This window comes from Strix aluco, chromosome 2, assembly GCF_031877795.1.
Source record: "Strix aluco isolate bStrAlu1 chromosome 2, bStrAlu1.hap1, whole genome shotgun sequence".
Taxonomy (NCBI): domain Eukaryota; kingdom Metazoa; phylum Chordata; class Aves; order Strigiformes; family Strigidae; genus Strix; species Strix aluco.
Genome location: NC_133932.1, coordinates 82397941 through 82419983, shown reverse-complemented (window position 1 = coordinate 82419983; position 22043 = coordinate 82397941). Strand labels below are relative to the sequence as shown.

Sequence of the window (22043 nt, the reverse complement as noted above, 5' to 3'; positions counted from 1 at the left end):
TGGACAGAGAAGGAATTGTGGGTGATGTGATGGTTGGAGGCCATCTTGGACATAGCGATCACAAAGATAGAGTTTTTGATTCTCAGAGAAGTAAGGAGGGGTTTAGCAGAACTGCCACCTTGGACTTCTGGAGGGCAGACTTTGGCCTGTTTAGGAGCCTGGTTGACAGAGTCTCTTGGGAAGAGTCCTGAAGGGCAAAGGAGTGCAGGAAGGCTGGACAGTCTTCAAGAAGGAAATCTTAAAGGCACAAGAGTAGGCCATCTCCCTGTACCAAAAGATGAGCTGGCAGGGAAGAAGACCATTGTGGCTGAACAGAGAGCTTTGGCTGGAACTCAGGAAAAAAAGGAGCGTTTATGAACTTTGGAAGAAGGGCAGGCAACTCAGGAGGACTACAAGGATGTCATGAGGTTATGCAGGGAGAAAATTAGAAGGGCCAAAGCCCACCTAGACCTTAATCTGGCTACTGCCAGATTAAGACAGTAAAAAAAGTTTCTATAAAATATATTAGCAACAAAAGGAGGGCTAAGGAAAATCTTCATCCTTTATTGGGTGTGGGGGGAAACATAGTGACAAAGGCTGAGGAAAAGACTGACATGCTTAATGCCTCCTTTGCCTCAGTCTTTAAGAGTAAAACCAGTTATTCTCAGGGTACCCAGCCCCCTGAGCTGGAAGATGGACAGGGAGCAGAATGAAGCCCCCATAATCCAAGGGGAAATGGTTAGTGACCTGCTACACCACAGACCTATGGAGCTGGATGGGATCCACGCAAGTGTTCTGAGGGAGCTGGTGGAAGTGCTTACCAAAACACTTTCAATCATTTATCAGCAGGGCTGGCTAATCAGTGAGGTCCCAGTTGAGTGGAGGTTAGCAAATTTGACACCCATATACAAGAAGAGCTGGAAGGAGGATCCAGGGAACTATAGTAGGCCTGTTAGTCTGACCTTAGTGCTGGGGAAGGCTATGGAGCAGATCATCTTGAGTGCCATGTACACACACGGCATGTACAGGAAAACCACATGATGAGTGATGAGGCCCAGTCATCGTGGGTTTATGAAAGGCAGATCCTGCTTGACTCACCTGATCTTCTATGACAAGGTGACCCACTTAGTGGATGAGGGAAAGGCTATTGACGTTGTCTGTCTAGACTTTAGTAAAGCCTTTGACACCGTTTGCCAAGGCATTCTCCTGGAGAAACTGGCTGCTCATGGCTTGGATGGGTGTACTCTTCGCTGGCTAAAAAACTGACTGGATGGCCAGGCCCAAAGAGTGGTGGTGAATGGAGTTACCTTCAGTTGGTGGCCAGTCACAAGTGGTGTTCCCCAGAGGTCAGTATTGTGGCCAGTGCTGTTCAATATCTTTATCAATGATCTGGGGATTGACAAGGGGATCGAATGCACCCTCAGTTGCAACCAAGTTGGGTGGGAGTGTTGATCTCCTTGAGGGTAGAAAGGCTTCACAGAGGGATCTGGACAGGCTGGATCGATGGGCTGAGACCAGTTGTATGAGGTTGAACAAGGCTCAGTGCCAGGTCCTGCATTTGGGTCTCAACAACCCCATGCAATGCTACAGGCTTGGGGAAGAGTGGCTGGAAAGCTACCTGGCGGAAAAGGACCTGGAGGTGTTGGTTGACAGCCGGCTGAATATGAGCCGTCAGTGTGCCCAGGTGGCCAAGAAGGCCAATAGCACCCTGGCTTGTATCAGAAATACTGTGGCCAGCAGGATGAGGGATGTGACTGTTGCCCTGTGCTCAGCACTGGTGAGGCCACACCTCGAATACTGCGTTGATTTTTGGGCCCCTCACTACAAGAAACACATTGAGATGCTGGAGCGTGTCCAAAGAAGAGCAACAGAACTGGTGAAGGGTCTAGAGCACAATTTCTATGAGGAGCAGCTGAGGGAACTGGGGTTGTTTAGCCTGGAAAAAAAGGAGGCTGAGGGGAGACCTTTTGGCTCTCTTTAACTACCTGAAAGGAGATTGTAGCGAGGTGGGTGTCAGTCTCTTCTCCCAAGTAACAAGGGATAGAACAAGAGGAAATGGCCTCAAGTTGTGCCAGGGGAGGTTTAGACTGGATACTAGGAAAAATTTCTTCACTGGAAGGGTTATCAAGCACAGGGACAGGCTGCCTATGGAAGTGGTTGAGTCACCATCCCTGGATGTATTTAAAAGACCTGTAGATGTGGCACTTATGGACGTGGTTTAGTGGTGAGTTGGCAGTGTTAACGTTGGTAGTTGGACTTGATTTTAAAGGTCTTTTCCAACCTGAACAATACTGATTCTGTGATTCTAAGTGCCAAAACTACTAGCAACAATAGATCATTTAGGTTTTTGTTTCTAAAGAATGGTTTATGCGTTGGTGTAGAGATGAATTGTATTAAAATCAGGAGTCATACTGGGTAAGAAAGGGTGAGTTAAAGTAGAGTGCACTATTCCAATTCATATCAATATTTGATTCTAACATGTTATCATCAAAAGCAGTTACACAGAATATTCTGTCCAACTGTCATAAAGTCCTTGTAGAAATAATTTCTCTTTCCTGAGACTTCCTTAGTGTTGAAATACCTTCTGAATTTCACTTAAATTTGATAAGTTTATATACTAAAACTGTGAGTCTTTCCCTAACCAGTTTAGAGAAGTGGACGTTTATGTTGTTGTTGACAGGTGCTATTTTCCTCTTGTAATTGGAAAAGAGCGTTGTTTGCCTGATTATCCACCTCCTGAGAGTTTCTATCTTGTCAAGGTAGAAATGGTACATTTATTAACCTATCTGAAACTTGGAAACGCATACTTCAAATTCATTTCTTTTTACAGCATTCTGCAAACTAGGTACTGAAATATATGGCATAAACCAAAATGCATTTGCATTGCCTACATTAAGCACAATTTTGCACATATCACTAATCACTAGTAGTGATTAGATTGCTATTCACTAGTATAACAAAGTTATGCAGAGGGACATACAGTTTTTCTTCTTGATATCCAGTAGTTAAAGAAGAGCACAGAACTAACTTCAACATAATAGAGATCCAGTTATAAACTTCATTGTTCCTGAAACTTCCATGGAAAACATGGACATTTGTTTAAGAAATGCAGCCTTGAAGGACATTTTTCTTCCCTCTCCTTTTTCTCAATAAAAATGAAGTGAAGCGAAAGATAAAAAATGCATCTAATCCCTTACCAAGCTCTTTGGGTGCTCTTTGAAACCCATGACATGTAGTCATATGTTAAGTAAACGAACTCCTCAAACTTCTTTGACTGACTAGTGTGATGATTTTTAGTGTGAAATTCCTCAGACTATCAGATGCAGGAATTCACCAAACTTCAACCAACACTTATAAGAAGGCTGTCAGATTAAATATTCAGTGATACAAAATGAATATTTTTACTTGTTTGATGTGCAAGAAATGTTGATCTGTATTGTTGCATCTGCTAGAACCTGATTATCATTTCACTTTAACCTGTCTAAATCAAAAACCAGCTCACTGAAGTTGAGTATTGCCAGCATAAAACTGGGATAATTGGGGAAAAAAAAAAAGGTTCTAAACTTTCAAAATATAAAGACAAAAGTTTCATCTGATGTCAGTCATCATCATAGATTTATGGAAATCTTCCTGAGGTTGTTCTTTCTCTTCATGTGTAATTCCTCTGTGATTCCCTGATTACTTTTTATAAAGCTAGCATGTAAAGTCATGATGCTTAGGCAACCCTCTGGAAACCAAGTATATACTTTATTTCATTCTAAGAAAAACACATAACCAGCTGTGCAGAAGGAAATAGGATTTGCATAAATATATTAGAAGTTTGTCATTTATCTACTATTAAGACCACTTGGTAGAAGCATGATTATCTCAGCTCTTTATTTGTATAAACTGCAGCATCATATTGTTTGATGACACTTTCTTTTAATACCAGTTCCTTACAAAAATCTTAGGGATTCACCCTGACTTGTATACCTGAGCGATTTGTCCTAACATCCCTTTATAGTCAAGGGAGAGGAACAAACACTTACAGAGAGCAGTTCATCTCAACTGAAAGTAGTCATCTAAAGTTGAAGAGATGAATCATGCCTTAGAAGTTCTTGTGCCTCTCACCTGGCTTTAGGGAGCTTCAGGTGACTAGCCCACATATATACGTTTGAAGTTATGTGAAATGAATTTTACCCTTCTAATCAATTAATTTTCTGACCTTCCTATCTCAACACCATCCTGCTATAAATTCCAAATTTCCCTTTTCAAAAAATAGCCTTTTTGTACATCTGAGATGATTTGCCTTCCTTATTTATTATGGCAAATGTGTAAAAATGCATATTATAAATCATTATCAATTTAATGTCCTTTTGCAAACCATGCACAACATTTTATGTCAAAAGATTTTCAAACAATTTCGTTATATGATACCAGTTTTAAAGCTGTGATCCCCTGGAGTGTTCTGCTTGCAACTCTGAGCATATTTCATTCCAAAGTAGTAAGCAATATATTCAGAATTTAGAAATACTTTCCTCCAACGAGAAAGCATTGCCTATGAAATACCCAGAACAATGCAAAATCAGAGGGAAGATAAGCAGAATCCAAGAGGAAAACAGGTTTTGGTAGAGCTTTATTGCTAGTTATTTCTTCTCCCAGCACCATACAAAACAATTTGCTCTTGTTGCTTCCAAAATGTCAAGGTGAATGGTCCCATAGTCATCACTATTAAGTCTGAGGTGTATCACTAACACTTGGCAATACAAAGTTGGTTCAGCTACGGGTCTAATCTGTTCTACCTGTTTTCTTACTGACTTCAATGATGAGTATAATCTATGAAATGGATTAATTTGAAATACGTGTTAATGAGGAGCAGCTTTAGTGAGTCTCAGATATCTTCTGCTGACACTTATCCTTTTGATCTCTCTTCCATATAACCTTCACAGGCAATGCCCTAATGAGTTCATTCTTTATAATTCATTTCTATGTCTTGAAGACTTTATTCTTCCAGCTCATTTTTCTGATATGATAAATTATTATGGAGTTCTGCAGTGTATCTGGCATTGTGTACTACTTTGTAGTTAGAAATAATTACACTGAATTTCCCACATATATGTATTTCTCTGTTTGATATATTTTAAACAAAGTTATTATGTATGTAATACTGGGTGGATTAATTTATTTTTCATATTCTTTTACATAATTTTTGAATGCCTTTTGTTTGCTAGGCAGTAAACTGTACCCGAGGCATTCTCCTTGACTCCAGTAGGACAATGTATGCAAGATACACTTGATTGGACTATAAATCTTTAGTAGAGAGAGTTTGATGCTTCTGGATTATTTGCGCTGCCCGTAAACAGAAGGAAAACATACAAGATCACCGAACATTAATGGCAACTGGGAACAAGCTAATACTTCCCCATACGCCTTTTCAAGGCATAATAACTTCATAATATTAGTAGGTTTTTCAGCTTTTGCTTAGATTTAGATATCTGGATTCCTATATATTATGGGCTGTTACTTAAAGTAATCCAGTCTCATCAGTTTTGGATCCCCTCTGAACTGTGAAAGGCATTCTTGCTAAATACTATGTCCATAGTTCAAGGATGATTTTAACCTGTCTGGTTATTGACTTCTATATGTTACCCTGACTAAGTGTGAATTAGTTTGTAATATGTAATGTAGGCTGGTGAATTACAACTGAATTATAAGACTTCACAACTTGTTGGCCCAGTACTAATACTGGAGTTTTAATTTGTTAGACTATCTTTGTGTTAAGTACTATGGATGTTTCAGAAGGTAATACTCAGAATTTAGACCATGCATTTTCTCATTTAGCAGCTTGCATAAAACATACATCTGTGTGAAGAAAGGGTAAACTTCAGAAAATGAGGTTGCTTTTATAACAATGAGATTCTATAGAAATTTGTTTTAAATTAATTTTCTAAGGTACCTATAGTAGAAGGACACTTTGCCAAAACTATTAAGAATAAGAATTGCAGGGTTGGTTTAAAATCCAATCCAAATTCTATTTTATTCTGTGCAACATTTCCATTAAATCTGATTAATGTCCAGGAATAAAAAACAAGATTTCTTTTTCAACCTGTTTGTGAGTTCTAGTAAACAAGGCACGTGTATACTTTTCTGTTGTCTTTTAAAGCCAGTAATCCACTGGACTGATTACTGCATTGTGTTATCTTTATAATTTAGAACTACCCTACTCAGGAGCAGAAAGGTTAAAGAAAGTGAATGAAAATTTGCAAATCTTTTAAAGTAATGACCTAATAGATATTTTACATCATTTTGTGATCCCTTTGTTAAATAGACTGTTATCAAGAAAGAATGTAGATGTGTATTGATATGAAGAATCAGCTGAATTAATGCAATACATGAAACAAACAAGTGCTTTTCTACATTCTTTTTCCTAGCCTCTGTTTTGTTCTTTTGTTCTTTCTTAGCAAAACCAGGAAGAGAGATATTACTGTTTTTTTAAAAAAAATTAATGGGTTAATACATTGACAGCGCTGATTTTTGACTTAGGAGTATACAAATCATAATTTTAAGTGTAGCCAAAGAAAAAATAAAGTTGACATGTCACCCATGGTAAACGCTAGACATTATTCACAGTAATGCTGCAGAAGGTATCTGTAGGACATTGTGTAGCAGTTACTATGAAGATCTCATAAAGGATGGAGGTAAGAGGCAGTGAGCCTGCATATTAAAAAATCATTTAATGACAAAAAGAGCTTCTCTGGCTTCATCTTGGTTATATTTAAAATGTCTTTTATATGTATTGGATTTATACTGATTGAAAACTCACCACTTCTTTTATGTGGCTGAATAATTAAGACTGATGATGTTAGTCTGGGCCCATAGACTTAGAAGACAGAGAAACACATTGTTAAATGTGTTATAATGTGTTATTAATGATATGCTTGCAGTAGGAACCAGCATAACTTGATTTGTCACTGAAGTCTCTGAAAGTGTTGTAAATGACATAGATTGCCATCATAAGGTGTTCACAGGAGCTGTTCAATATTGAAAGTAAACATAGGTCTGCTTTGCTCTCTGCCATTCTGTGAGCCGTCTGAGAGCAAAACAAAATCTCTGGAACAGCTTTGGCGGTTATAAAGTAGGAAACGTGCCAGTAGAAAAACCTCGTTAACTAATTTTGTAAGAAATCTTAAAATTACAATTAAACAGCATGATGCAGGATCATAAACACAAGTGGCCAGTATTATCGTATGCTGTTTAGAAAAGCACAAATAGTCAATAAATCATGCAGTTGATTATTGTACTCATTCATCTGTGGATTGCTGGGGCACTAACAATGTAGTTCAATCTTGAAGGTTTGTTATTGTTTAGACCACATTGTAAAATCTATTGATTAGCCATATGCAGCATGATTTATTCCTTCATCCAGCATTTGTGCTCTTGGTAATAGGATACTGCAGCCATGGATTGTAACAGACATTTTAGATCACATACTTTATAGTTTTCATCTAGGAAAAAATATTAATAAAAAATTGAGAAGGGTCATAAAAACCTTATTCATGTCATTCTAAAGAAATTATTATAACATCATTATTTTACTAACGTTGCCTACTTTAACAAATTTCATCTGAAGCATTGGCAAAATTTGTGCAAAAGACTGAATATACAGTTACAAAAATAGCCATTTTCTTAGGAGGCTTTAATATTCTTCACACTTCATTATTTTAAGAAAAATCAATTTGACTTAATTTTTTGTCTTTGTTATTCTGACTGTTCCAAGCTTTTATATGAAGGGTTCTTGAGTCAGTGATAACTGGGTATCTAGGTCAGTTGTCTAGGCCCAGCCATCTAGTACCATTTTAAATGCAGAACATCCACACAAAGCCTGCAGATGTGACACAGGACCTGCAGGATACCCATGCCCTTCCAGACAGGCAGATAAACAGCATCTGCCATTGAAAACACGCTTAAACAACTAAATAAAGCCTCCATAGCAGGACTGTACTTTCTTTGCATTCCTTGTTCCCTCCAATAAAAATGAGACGTACTGTAGGATATTTAAGGCTGTAATTTAGCTGTCCATGGATATGTGCCTCCATGTGAGCTAGGTGTCCAAACTGCCTTTATAGCTGGTGGAGATTCATTTGCCTTAAAGTGGGCATCTTGATCAGTCTAATATGCCCTATCTGATATTTTGTGTCTCATTTGCTGCTCCAGAAAGACACGGGGTGCAGTGCAGGTGTCTTGGTATGATCTGGCATGAGGTGCTGAGGTTCAGAAAAGTCACAGAGCTGGTGGTGATGCAGGCAGCTATGGTCTACAGAGTCACTCAGCTGGCACTTCTGCGTGTCAGCTCATGGGACAAACTGAAGAGGCTTTGCTGTATTGAACAGGTCTCCATTGGTGGGAGCCTGGCTCCATGCAGGGTCCTGGCTTTAGGAGTCTGACTTTTGAAACAAAACAAACCCTTTGCTGAATCACTGTGATATTTGGCACATATGAATAATTATAGTGAAATTCACTTTAGGAGAGATGCACATATGTATGTGCCATAGTAGTGAAACAAAAAAGACAAATGGGATGCACTTTACTACTCTTTACTGTGGGCAGTCAACACTTTTTTCTTACTTATGAGAATGTTAGAGGAGTGGCAGAGAGATAGCAAAATCAGTCTTAAGGAAATATGAAACTAAGTTAATAGTAGATAGCAGAGGAATAGAAGTAATGGCTGATTTATAAGCATGTATCTCATTTTTATTGTAGAAAACAAAGAATGCATAGAAAGTATAAGCAGATTAGTTTAATATGTCTTCTCAGTGATCTTTTCACAAAGCGTGCAATTTCAAAACCACTGAAGTCGGTGAGAATCATTTCCCTGATGTGAACAAGCTTTTTATCAGAATATAAGACATTTATTCTTATGCATATATATATATTAAAGATGTGATAGCCAGTCTTGGTTATTATATTGAAATTATTCTGAGTTTTCTACTATTTCTTTCAGTCTGTGACTTAACTTCAGATTGCTTCAGTAATTGCCTGACATAGTATAACACTATTTGATTCTGCCTATTTTTAACATCACTGTTTGGACAATATTAACCATACTTCATACTTTTTCTCACTTTATTTCTATAGAGTGGCATTAAAAAAATAAATGTGAAAAAATAAATGCTTGTAAACTTGTAAAGCTTGAATGAATAAAAGAAAGGTACTGAGTCATAGCCATCCAGTGGATAAAAGGGGTTAATACTTGTAATATGTGTTTCTATGTATTTTTGTTCTCAACTCTAAGGTAAGTTTCCTTTTGATCTATATATAGCTTCTTTGCCTTCCCTGAAGTGCAAGCTTCTCAGGCAGATCTAGGAAATTTCTCAGTGCAAACACTTTTTCTGGTTTGAAAACCAGCATTTTTCCTTACCTGCAAATCCTTACCTGCAAATCACAGAACCATCTAGGTTGGAAAAGACCTTAAAGATCATCCAGTCCAACCATCAACCCAGCATTAACATTTCCCAACTACACCATATCCCTCAGCGCTATGTCAACCCAACTCTTAAACACCTCCAGGGATGGGGACTCCACCACCTCCCTGGGCAGCCCATTCCAACGCCTAACAACCCGTTCTGTAAATCAAGGCAGGAGAGAATACTTCTCCAGTATACTTTAACTGTTTTATTAAAAACTACTCACTGTACTTAAGGATTGCCACCTAACACATGAAATTGAGTTTATCCATTCAGGCTTTGCCAGTTATGCAGATCTTGAGGCTTAGAGAGGGTGTATCCATCAGAGTGCCCAAGGAGAGCAATTCTGCATGTTCCAGCACTTTGCTTGACCATAGCAATTGCCAGACCAAACAGCATTGTTTAAAAGCACGTTCTCATGTGTGTTTGGTACATCTCCTTCCTTTGGAGACAAGAAGACAAAACTGATCTTTTAAAAGTTAAGTTTTAATAGAATGGAAAAGTTGTTTAAATTGTTTAATGTTACTTTTGCCCATCCACTTAGGATGGTAAGAGGAATGACTTGAAGTGGAGTGACTGAGAGTCTTTAACTTTCTATTGCAACTTTCAGAATGAGTTGTGAGATGATAGAGTTTATGTGTATATATACATAGACACATACAGTAGGGTTTTCTTATATTTTGTAACTTAATAACTCAGCTTATAATTTATTTCCTTTCATATTTTTTTTAGATTGTGTTTAATGTATCTAGACGAGGGGATCGAGTGCACCCTCAGTAAGTTTGCAGATGACACCAAGTTGGGTGGGAGTGTTGATCTGCTCGAGGGTAGGGAGGCTCTGCAGAGAGATCTGGACAGGCTGGAGCGATGGGCTAAGGCCAACTGTAGGAGTTTCAATAAGGCCAAATGCCGGGTGCTGCACTTGGGCCACAACAACCCCCAGCAGCGCTACAGGCTTGGGGAGGAGTGGCTGGAGAGCTGCCAGTCAGAGAGGGACCTGGGGGTGTTGATTGACAGCCAGCTGAACATGAGCCAGCAGTGTGCCCAGGTGGCCAAGAAGGCCAATGGCATCCTGGCTTGTATCAGAAATAGCGTGGCCAGCAGGGACAGGGAAGTGATCTTGCCCCTGTACTCGGCACTGGTGAGGCCGCACCTCGATTACTGTGTTCAGTTTTGGGCCCCTCACTACAAAAAGGCCATTGAATTACTCGAGCGCGTCCAGAGAAGGGCAACGAAGCTGGTGAAGGGTCTGGAGCACATGTCATACGAGGAGCGGCTGAGGGAACTGGGGGTGTTTAGTCTGGAGAAGGGGAGGCTGAGGGGAGACCTCATCGCCCTCTACAGCTGCCTGAAAGGAGGTTGCAGGGAGCTGGGGATGAGTCTCTTTAACCAAGTAATAAGCGATAGGACAATAGGTAATGGCCTCAAGTTGCACCAGGGAAGGTTTAGACTAGATATTAGGAAGTATTTCTTTACAGAACGGGTTGTTAGGCGTTGGAATGGGCTGCCCAGGGAGGTGGTGGAGTCCCCATCCCTGGAGGTGTTTAAGGGTAGAGTCAACATAGCGCTGAGGGATATGGTGTGGTTGGGAACTGTCAATGTTAGGTTAACGGTTGGACTGGATGATCTTCAAGGTCTTTTCCAACCTAGTCGATTCTGTGATTCTGTATCCTGCCAAGAAAATATAAGGATTATTAATTGTAACATTACTTGTAAGGTGCTTACCTATATACAAAAGAGAGTTGTCAGTTTATGAGGAGTTTGTCTCTTAATAAATTCTAATGCAAAAATGCCTTTGGGATAAATGTAAGGTATACTGATGTAATTGTTTTAAGTCCTTACTCTAATTTCTTATTTTTTAAACTTTAAAAATAATGAACTTTTTATTTATTACAGAAACCTTTGAAATGCTTATCAGACTGGCTGAGAATTACACAAGCACCCTTTTCTGCAATGCATATAGAAACATGGCTGCTGAGGCTACTACATGTGTTCAGGAGTTTTTCACAGATGTTGGACTCTTCATATTTGGCACAGACATTAGCACAGAGGAATCTGTCAACAGATTTTTTGACACCCTGTTCCCAGTAGTCTACAATCATGTGATTAATCCTGGTCTGACTGACATTTCACTGGAATATGCGGAGTGCCTCCAAATGGTGAGAAGAGACATCAGGCCCTTTGGTAACATTCCCAAAAAGGCCATAGGACAAATGGGAAGAACACTGTTACCCAGCCGGACTTTCTTGCAGGCTCTGAATTTGGGGATTGAAGTGATCAATACAACAGATCATCTGCATTTCTCTAAAGACTGCAGCAGAGCGTTACTGAGAATGCAGTACTGCCCTCATTGCCAGGGGCTGACTTTAAGTAAGCCCTGTATGGGCTACTGCCTCAACGTCATCCGAGGCTGCTTAGCTAATGTGGCAGAAGTGGATCTTCACTGGCGCGGATATATACAGTCCCTGGAGGAGCTCTCAAGTGCCATGAGCGGAACATACGACATTGAGCACGTGCTTCTAAACTTTCATTCACTTGTTAATGATGCTCTCATACAGGCTCGTATCAATGGGCCAGAGTTATCTGAGCAGGTAAGAAGCTGTTTTTGTCCATGCTAGGTGCAAATGTGACACTAAGAAAAGTAACACTGGTAACTATTACTTGTTTGGCCACTTTTATGGTGATGAACACATTTGTAACTGAGTTCAGCTTTATTTGACAATGCATTTTTCTAGCACTGCCAGTTTTTATTTTAATCATGCACATGACCTGCTAATTTCCCATATTCTATTCACATGTTCAACATCATGTGGAGATTCAACATTTTGGCAGCATTTACAGTAAAGGCTTTTCAAAAGGAAAATAATTCTTGTGTGGAATTTATCTTTTCTCATTTCCCATGAACCCATAGCTCTTTTCAAGATTTTGCTGAGAGAAAATTTTTGTGACACAATCCAGTGGAAACTTCTGTTCCTTTCACCCCTTTTCTTTAGAAGTTAACGTTTTCAGTACATGCACTGGTTTAGGTTTAGGTTAGATGCCTTAGGTTTAACTTTACAACTGCATATTTTAAGTTCTGCTAAACAAGGGTGAACAGTGGAATGTGTCATTAAGCTTGGAAGCTTAAAATATTAATGAGAGAAGAGTAAATTATCTGGGGAAAAAGTAATTTCACAAATATTCTATAAAAATGTATTAATACAGTGACATTTGTGTAAATGAGAGTGCTAAATCTCAGCAATAATATTTGCTTGCAGATTGGAAACTTTTTGTACAACATAGTGAGAACAATTTGTAGGAGCACAGAAAAATGTTTTTCATGAACATAAGAAAATTGTTTAATTGCTTCATTGTTCTCTTATGTGCACATAATGATAAATTTAAATACTCCTTTTAGGTACTGGTGGCCTGTCTTAAAGTACCTATGACTTTGCATATATTATTTGCGTAATTTTGTAGGTTTCAGAGAAAGTGGCACCGTTCCTTTGTAGCATGAGCTAAGTCCTTTCTTACATATACCTAAGAGAAAAAGCAAGTTATGTGAGAGTTATGTTTGCTGTGAATGTATGAAGTGGGGAATTTTAAGATACTGTTAGGGAAAATGCATTGTTATTTAGCTACACATTAGAAAGAAAGCTAGTATATCTGCAATTTTATGAAGGTTATGTAAGTATCAAAATTTGAATTATTCCTATGTTATATTTAATCCACAAAACATTTTGTAATTGTATTTTTCTCTGTATTTATTCATGCAGACTTCACTGACTGATATATTCTGCACTTAATGCTGGATTGGCTATCTTGGTCTGGGGAGATGCCTTCTTTTAACAGTATACACAGGTCTAAATGGTGTTTGGGTGTCACTGTGATGTGGCATCAGCTGAGGTGCAGTAATACTTCTAGGACTGCCACAGCCTGCCTCTTTACTTGACTAGCTGAAGTTGCAGCAGAGTCTTCTAAGCAGCTGATATGACCTCTCACAATAAACAACTTGACCTAATCCAATAAATAGAGGATTTTTCATTTCTTACTAAGACCCACAGTCTACTGAAATAGGTTCTTCATCCTCTTTGTAGTCAGTGAGTAACAGGGAAATTGCCCATTTCTATGAATTTCCCATTTTATCTGCTTTATACCAGCCAGCTACATTAGCCAGAATCTCCTGCTGCTGAACTTCTTCGAAAAAAAAAAGATCTTTTTTGGAAAAGGTTTTTCGCTAACAACAGTTTGGCTCAAAAGTGGCTCACTGATGTCTAATTCCTATTATGTTTCAGAGCTACAATTGCCTTTTAGGGATATTCCCTGTTCCTCCTCAGATTTTTGGGGGATCTTTTTTGGCTACAATTTTCAGGAACAAGCTAGGATAAGAAAGTAAAGGCTCAAGGAAAGGAGTTTTATTTCCTGTTTCATCCAGGGTCATTTAGTTTGAGAAGTTTTAGGCTTGGATTTTCAACAGTGAACCTCCATTGGCCCAGACTTAAAAGTCTCTCAACACAGTCATGTTTTTAAAAGGAAAGTTTTTATTCTCCTGAATAATATATTTCACTCAATTTGAATAAAAAATTAAATGGGTGAAGAGCCCTCCACCCAGTGTTTTGGCTTAATGAATATTTCATATTGATCCAAAATAAAATGCTTTGATATTCCTGAAAAATCAGTGCCTTCCTTCTCCCCTTCCCTCATATGATGTAAGGAATACTAAAATGTCTTATGCAATGATATTTTGTGCCAAAGTGTTTGTTTGAAGATCAAGTGTTTGCTTTTGTTAAGATCTGCTCATATAGAATGACTTCCAAACTTTAAAAACTAAATATTTCATTTTTCACTTAATCTGCATCAGATCTGTGCATTTAGATGTATCTTTCACTTAACCTCTATAATTGACCAATTCTTTCTCTCCTTAATCTATAGTTTGACTATAAGACTATGATGCATTGGTCCCTTGAAACATGGTGATCTAGTCAGTCAGTTCTGATTTGCTGAGTACGGCTTGAGTATATTTCATATCTGCCCATACATTAGGTATCACCTAATACTGGCATGTAATAAATACAGTCTTTCAGCTTTAAGAGGCAGAGGACATGAATTCTGTTGAAATTGGCTCATTAATATTTATTTATTTTATCTTCATAGTGACTCATGAACTGTTTCAAACTTTGATAAGCAATTAATGCATCAGTAATTCTAACAGACACAGAAAAGATGATTATGAGCCAGCAAATAATGGCTCGCTTAGGCACACAGTAGTCTCTGCAATTTTAAAAGTGATTTTCATCACAGTAAGTACTTTTATGAGTTTTAAAGAAGAAAACAGAGAAAAAAGTCTTTAAATGTTTGGAGGCATGATATATACATATACAAATATCAATATGAGAATCAACCGAGTATCCTTCTTAGTGATACATGTATTTGTACAACTCTTTGTCTAATCGTGTGTATATTTGTGTAAATAACTGTATGTTAAAAGATTTTTTTCTAACATGTTGCGTGGATATATTTAAATATAATGTATATTCATACTTCAAGCTCTGTGTGGTGTGGAAAGACAACTAATGCCTATATAACATGGCATCCTTTTACAGAACTTCCTTCTGGTATTTACAACTTGTTCCCTTTTCTGTTTGGGTCAGCAAAGCAGTGCCACTCTGTCTCCAGCTGGAATTTCTCTTTCCCTTTGTTCTTCCTGTTTCAAATTCACACCTTTTACTCCTGCCTCCCACAGCTCTGCTGACTGACAAATAAGTGCAGCACCTGTTCATCATCTACCGGAACATTATTCCAAGCTATTCTGCAGAATCTAGTGGAAGTGTGTGGATTGTGGAACTATTCACATATTTATATATTTCACATACTTATAGAGAGAGATATATTTATGACAGTTCTGTTCTGTGTTCCTGAAGTCTATATATGTCCATTTATGTACTGTTTATGCTCAGTGCTGTCCCGATCCAATGTCGGGGGGAGGTTTCGATACGATCCCAAGAGCGAGATTAAGACACAAATGAGGTCAAATGCCATATACCCAGAACAGGTTTTTATTATTAAAGAAGTGAAGAGGGGTAGCGATAGGACAGAATGGAAGGAAAAGACAGAAATAAAGCAAGGATGTGGGATAGGGCTGCAAGAATAGTCACCACCATGGATCCAGCGGAGTCCCGTTGGTCCTCAGTCTTCAGTTCTTCGGTGGTGGGTGCACACGGATCTGGCTTCGATGGTGGGTGCACACTGAGCAAAATTTTCTGCTGCCTTTTGAAGTTCATCGTATCCGCTGATTAGCATATCTGCTTGCCTTTAGTTTTTTTTTCCTCTGGTCCCACAGGCTTTGTTGCATCTGGCTTCAGGACAGGAACGTTTGCCTCTTGTCAGTTCATTATCAATGCATGCATGGGGTCTGGCCTACACAATAGAGCCACAAAAGTCTACAGGATGGGGCCAGCTCAGCACACCTCTGCCCCTTTGAGGCTTGTCTAAAGAGACCGGACAATGCAGCCACAAAGAAGTGGGAGGTGCATCCTTCAATACACTCTGGCTTCTCTGGGCGACATCCCCCAGACCAATTACAGGCCGCAGCAGCTTCTCTTGGAGGTTTGCACAGACACAAGCAAGCTTTGAGGCAGTCATGGGACATTTCAGTCTATAGTGGACCCTATGTTTTTTAGCTGGTAGGAGTTGGACAGAATTTTTTTAGCAGACTTCTGTGTGTATGCTTATGCAGATATAATGTAATAGAGGTTTAAGAGAGCTGCATGATACAAAATAAGAACAGTATTCATTATGAAGATAATCTGAGAAAGATTCTTAAGCATTGGATCACAGGTAAAAATGCTTATTGCTACAAAGGACCTTGTAGATTCATCCTGTTTGTCTTTGTGGTCAGCCTGAGTTGCCATGTGCCGGTCTCTGAGCTTGAGTATTGCTAGGGAAATCCCTACTGAGGGCAACTGTGCAGGCTAATGAATGCACAAGCACTTTGTAACACATTTAAGCCTTATTCAAGGAAAAACAAACAAACAAAAAACCCATGGAAACTTATTTACAAGTTTTAATAAATTGTTTCATGTTACCTCCATTCTGTTATGCTACCCACTGTCATCATTACAACAGAAGGACAAAGAGAGATATTAGCAAGATTTTACAGTTTTGTGTGGATGGAGTGTACTATCCCCAGCATAGGAGTGTGTTTCCATTCCCTTTACGTACAGGTTAATGGCACAGCCCCATGCCATGGAAGGGCTCACTGTGGCAGCTTAAGCCACTGTCACCCTGGGTTGCCCAAGTCCTTCTGTGGCACCATCCTCAGCTGTGTGTTTCCACGCCTTTCCCTGTGTGCACGCTGCTTCGGCAGCTGAAAGTGTAGCTGGTTGAGGGAGCTGTCTGTAAGAGAGCATCTCTCGTAGCCATGGTCTTGTTTCGGTGTGTGAAGACTTGTGCTGTCACGTGTTGGGTAACGCAGCAGCTGAGAGGTCCATCGGAGTGGAACAAACAGAGGACCTGAGAGGAGGTGGAATGGGTCCGAGGCAAGAGCTGAAGGAAGAGGGGAAAGGAACAGGAGAGAAGAGAAAGAGAAAAGTCACAAGACTTTATAATTAAATCTTTCCTCTAAACTTTACATTGAACTACTGTTCTTGATTCCCAAAAGATCAGTGGTGTTTGGGATTAATACTGAATAAAAGAGATGAAAAGGTATATTGAGAAGATGTTCTTTGTGTATTCTGGGCACTGATGATTTGGGGATCTGGAGGAAAATGAAGTATGTGACCACGATATTAAAAGCTATATATTCATCTAAAAATGTGGGAATCAGAAACACAACAGAAAATACTAAAATCACACAGACAAATTCTGACGTTTCCTAATTTTGAAAGTGAGGAATTTGTGCTATAGGTTTGGTAAAATTCTTGTATGTATTTTTATACATAATGTAAGCCTACAAAGATTTGGAATGGGATTTTCAAAAGCACCATGTCTTCACTGTGTTCTAACCAATGTGGACTTTCATCGGATCAGTTTTCTAAACAGTTGGAGATAATGAAAATGTCAAACTTCTGGAAATTCTCAAGTTCTTTCACTGATCTTAGCCTAATCCTGAAAGAATATCTGAGTTATGTGTCTTGAAAAAAATATGCATAATTATATTGTATTAAAATAGACTTTTGTCTTGCTCTTTTTAAAATCTGTCATTAATACTAGGAAAAATCTTTCTTGTGCCATAGAATGCTACCAGGAAGAAGAATTTAATAAACTGTATTTAGAGCTTTATTTCCTTATTATTTTTGCTTGAAATAGCTATAAACACTTAAACAGTCAGAACTGCTGTAATATACTGATGTTTTAAATTTAATATTCCCATGAAAAGACATATTCACAAACATTATAAATAGAATCTTTGTGGGGTTTTTTTAATTCCTTCTACGATCTGTTTTATATTGCTACTTTTTATTGGAGTCTCTCTAGCGAAAAGTCACACAGCCTTATTCCATGCCATTCCAGAAAATGAAGTGCTGTAGAAGGGCACTAAACCAATTAATTTTTTGTATTCAAAAAAGGAGTGGAGAGGTGATGAAAAGCATCTTCTGATAATCCCAAATACATAAAAAACATACACCTGCAAGCTATAGTATGATTTCAGGGTTTTTTTTTGGAAAGGAGTAAGCTTGATTGTCAACAAAAGACCAGATTAACAGCATTTCTAATTGTGGGAAGTGCTGTGCCTGGATATTTGGTAACTTTCATAGCTTTACAGGTTAAGGCACTTAAAAGAGATGCAAGAGATGAGCATCCTTTGAAGTAGCTATCCTGTGAACCCACTTCCTTAGTATCTAAAATCTAATTTATTTACTTACATGATTATATGCCTATAAATAAAACCGTTTTATGCCTACTGCTTCATAGCTACTGCATTTTGGTTTGCTCAGAGTGCATTAGTCAATCATGTGAAGTAAGTTCACAAACTATTTGAAATTCTATTCAAAGATAATTAATTTTGTTACTCTATTTTAAAGAAATTTTAATATTAGAAAATGCTTTTTATAAACCTTTTATATAAATCAGGTCATGAAGGAGATTTGAAATTCATAATTTTTAAAAATAAAGTTGTAGCTATCACAAAGAGTTGTACTCATCACACCTGAAATGGACTTCTATCTCTATTCTATATGCATATAAAAATACACAGTGCAATGTTAACCAAAAATGGTTATTGATTTGATAACAGAGATATAATTACAGTATTTTTCTGTAATTGAAATATTAGGCTGTACTTCCAGGCATTATTTATAATGTTCACCCCTGATTTTGCTTGAAAAACTTAGGAGTTACCCATCTAATAAAAATTCAGGAAGACAGAAGAATGGAAGAAAAAACTAACCATTTTCATTAAAACTGAAAATTCAGGAAGGTAACGTAATGGAGGAAAATAAGAAACACTTCCCCTAAAACAATTCAGTCTGTCTAAACAACATCATATGGGTGTGCTAATGTTATTTCCATGTGTTTCAGTGCACCCAGCAGTATGTACACGGAAGGGACATACATTCATTATCAAATTTAGTGACTATTTTACCACTAGCTTATCTTATTTTGTCTCATTAGTGGAGGAACCTTTCATCATTCTTTGATTCTGAGGACTATGAATTCTGCATACCCTTTAGCAAAATGGGTAAGGGCTTTAACCTTAATTTTGCTCCTTTGGATTTTGTTTTCTTGCCTCATAGTCTTAGTCATTATTCAAATGACTCCTACTTTTGGATTTTGAAACTTTTAAGAAGAAATAATGTACATTTACTCTTGCCACCTTAATTTTCTCACAGCTTTAACCTAAAATGAAATTAAAAATACACCATTTCAAAGTGATACATTCAAGGTTTTATTATTTTTAAAATAAATATTAAACCAATATTTTACAAATGGGGAGGCTCAGACTTGATATTAGGAAACACTTCTTTACTGAGAGGGTGGTCAAATGTTAGAACAGGCTTCCTAGAGAGGCAGTTGATGCCCCAAGCCTGTGTTTAAGAGGCATTTGGACAGCGCCCTTAATAACATGCTTTAATTTTTGTTCAGCCCTGAATTGGTCAGGCAGTATGACTAGATGATTGTTGTAAGTCCCTTCCAACTGAAATAGTCTGCTCTATTCTATTCTATTCTATTCTATTCTATTCTATTCTATTCTATTCTATTCTGTTCTGTTCTGTTCGCTTTTATGAAACAGCATAGACAGAAAATCAAAACCCTGGTTAAAAAGAAACAGAAGTTCTACACATTAGAAGAATTAATTATGTGAAAACATAATTTCAGAGCCTAATTTACTGTATATACTAGAGTAAAACTGGCAATTGTTATAGAACAACCTAATCACTTAGTATTTTACAAATTAAGCAGATTACACAGCATTGTATAATTTATGACTGCTTTGGTTTATTATCCATATTGTTTATTTTTAAGCTGCACAGTAAATTTCTCTACTGCAAATATTATAGGTATACTTTATCTGATTGGAAATAGGTAAGTTTAGACAAATATCTAGCTGGCTTTTCCAAATAGCTGACTGCATTTGTCTGTGATTCATCTGCTGTTGCATATACAACTTTTTCTATCATTTGCACAATGCAGAGACATGCAGATGGCATCATTCTGAGGGAGTTCTCCAGTGCTGCAGCAAAAGAAAAGCCACTTGAGGGCAGGGTCAACTTACTGTATTCAGATCCCAGACTTACCTCTCTTTCGTGCTTCTACACATGCTCCAGCTCCTTTGTCATGATTGCTATGATTACCTTGGAGAATCATTCACTCTCCCTTCATAAGAGAGCCCTGTTTAACAATAAGGCTCAAGGTACACTCGGCATGGGCAGACAAGAGAAGCACTGTCAGTGCTGCAGGCAGAGTTTTGTGCCTTTAGGATGGCCCCAGTACGGACAGCTGTCCTAGCTCCACTCGCTACTCCCAAACTTTGGTCCTATTGCCACTAGCAGTCAGGAAAGCAGCAGAGAGACGGGATGATTAACAGTGCTCTTACTTTTGGCATCAAACAGCCAAACCACTCTGTGTATATGTAAGTATGTGTGTATGTCCTTGTAGAGTGTATGGTGGATTACTGACTTGCAGTTTCTCACTGGGAAGGAAAAGGAGGATTATCTCTGAAATAACAGGCAGAGGGATTGGGAGAAAGGGAGTGTGAGTAAGGGTGAGGGAAGTGGACTAGGGTCCTGGGTAAGATATGCAGGTCCCCCACACTCCATCAACCCTCTTTACAGGCTTAGATTACAACAGCGGCACAGGAGCCAGGGCACTGCCAGGCTTCACTGTCAACATTCCTTATTCATTTCTTATGAAGAATGCAGTGTGCGTTGCAGATGGGGTAATTTGTAGCTGTTTTTAAGCACCTCATTGACATCAACCATGGAGAATCCCTCATTAGCAAGAAGTGTCTGTCACCATAGGGGAAGGCAGGAAGGCTGGGCAGTTGGTAACAGAGGTCAGCAGAGTACCCAGCACCAGCATCCCACTGCCAGGCCAGAGCACGCTGCTTCCATGGGGCATGATGTAGACACTGATGATTTTCAAAGAGACCCCACTGAGGACAGACCGCAGTCTCTATGGGCAGAGACAACATGTGATCTGAAAGATACAGTAGCTGAGATGTGTTTCTTCTTCTTCTTTAGCTATTCCTCTCATTCTTGAGATTGTATGTGATACAAACTACTTCTTCACTTGGCTTTTGTCCTGTCTTTCTATCTGTGCTGTTTCCTTTAAAAACAGACACCTTCTGGTTGTTTTCGTGCCTTGTTCCTATGGCAAAGTGTGTGACACTGTTCTCTTGTCATCCAGCATATCAGCTCTTGAGTAGCATTGTGCTGCTGCTGCTAGGGCTCTGCCACAGGATCTATTAGGACTGCAAGGGACAAATATCCTTGTTGAGCCTGTCCCTGCTCACCCTTTCTTACTCATTCTGCCTGGGCTGTTTTCACCTTCTTCCTCTAGGTATAATACTTGTTCTCCTTGCTGGAAACTAGTGCGCAGAATGCTGTAACCACTGAAGATGTCATTGACACTTTCCAGAGTATTTTTCAGGGCACTGCCAGACTGATGCAGCCAGTATCACTCTGTTTTCAGGATGTCAAAAGCCTTCATTTTTATGGTGATGAGGGGGCAAGGTCATCTTTTCATTTTTCATTGGGTAAAGAGGGTGAAAATCTCAGCTGGAGGGAATAGATGAAGTCTCCGATAGGAAGGCTTTCTTCAAAAACAGGGGAAAACAGGAGAGGACTTGTGGATAGTGGACAGTTCTGATCCTTCTGACAGTAGTCAAGGTAAGGGTACTGCCTGTCAATCTTTTCTTGCTTCAGATGTTGATTTGGAAGGGACACACATCATGGGGGAATTATAACCACCCTGGTATCTGCTGGAAGGACAATACAGCAGTGAACAAGCAACCTAGGGAGATTTCTGGGGTGCATTGGCAACAACTTCCTGGCATAGGTGCTAACAAGGAAGGGTGCTCTGTTGGACTTGATACTTGCAAATGAGGAAGAATGTGTCAGGAATGTGAAAGTCAGGAGCAGCCTTGAGGAGAAAGCAGTGCAAAAACGAGGACTACAGCCATGGATTTCATGAGACTAGATT

General features: G+C 38.8%; 1 protein-coding gene across 1 annotated transcript in view; it reads left to right on the top strand.

The window, feature by feature from the left end:
* The window catches only part of GPC5 (glypican 5), a 742838-nt gene that overhangs the window by 114070 nt on the left and 606725 nt on the right, over nucleotides 1-22043 (top strand). The window contains exon 3 of the mRNA XM_074815456.1: nucleotides 11319-12013. Coding sequence (XP_074671557.1) covers nucleotides 11319-12013 — 695 coding nt within the window. The remainder of the gene's footprint in view (nucleotides 1-11318; nucleotides 12014-22043) is intronic.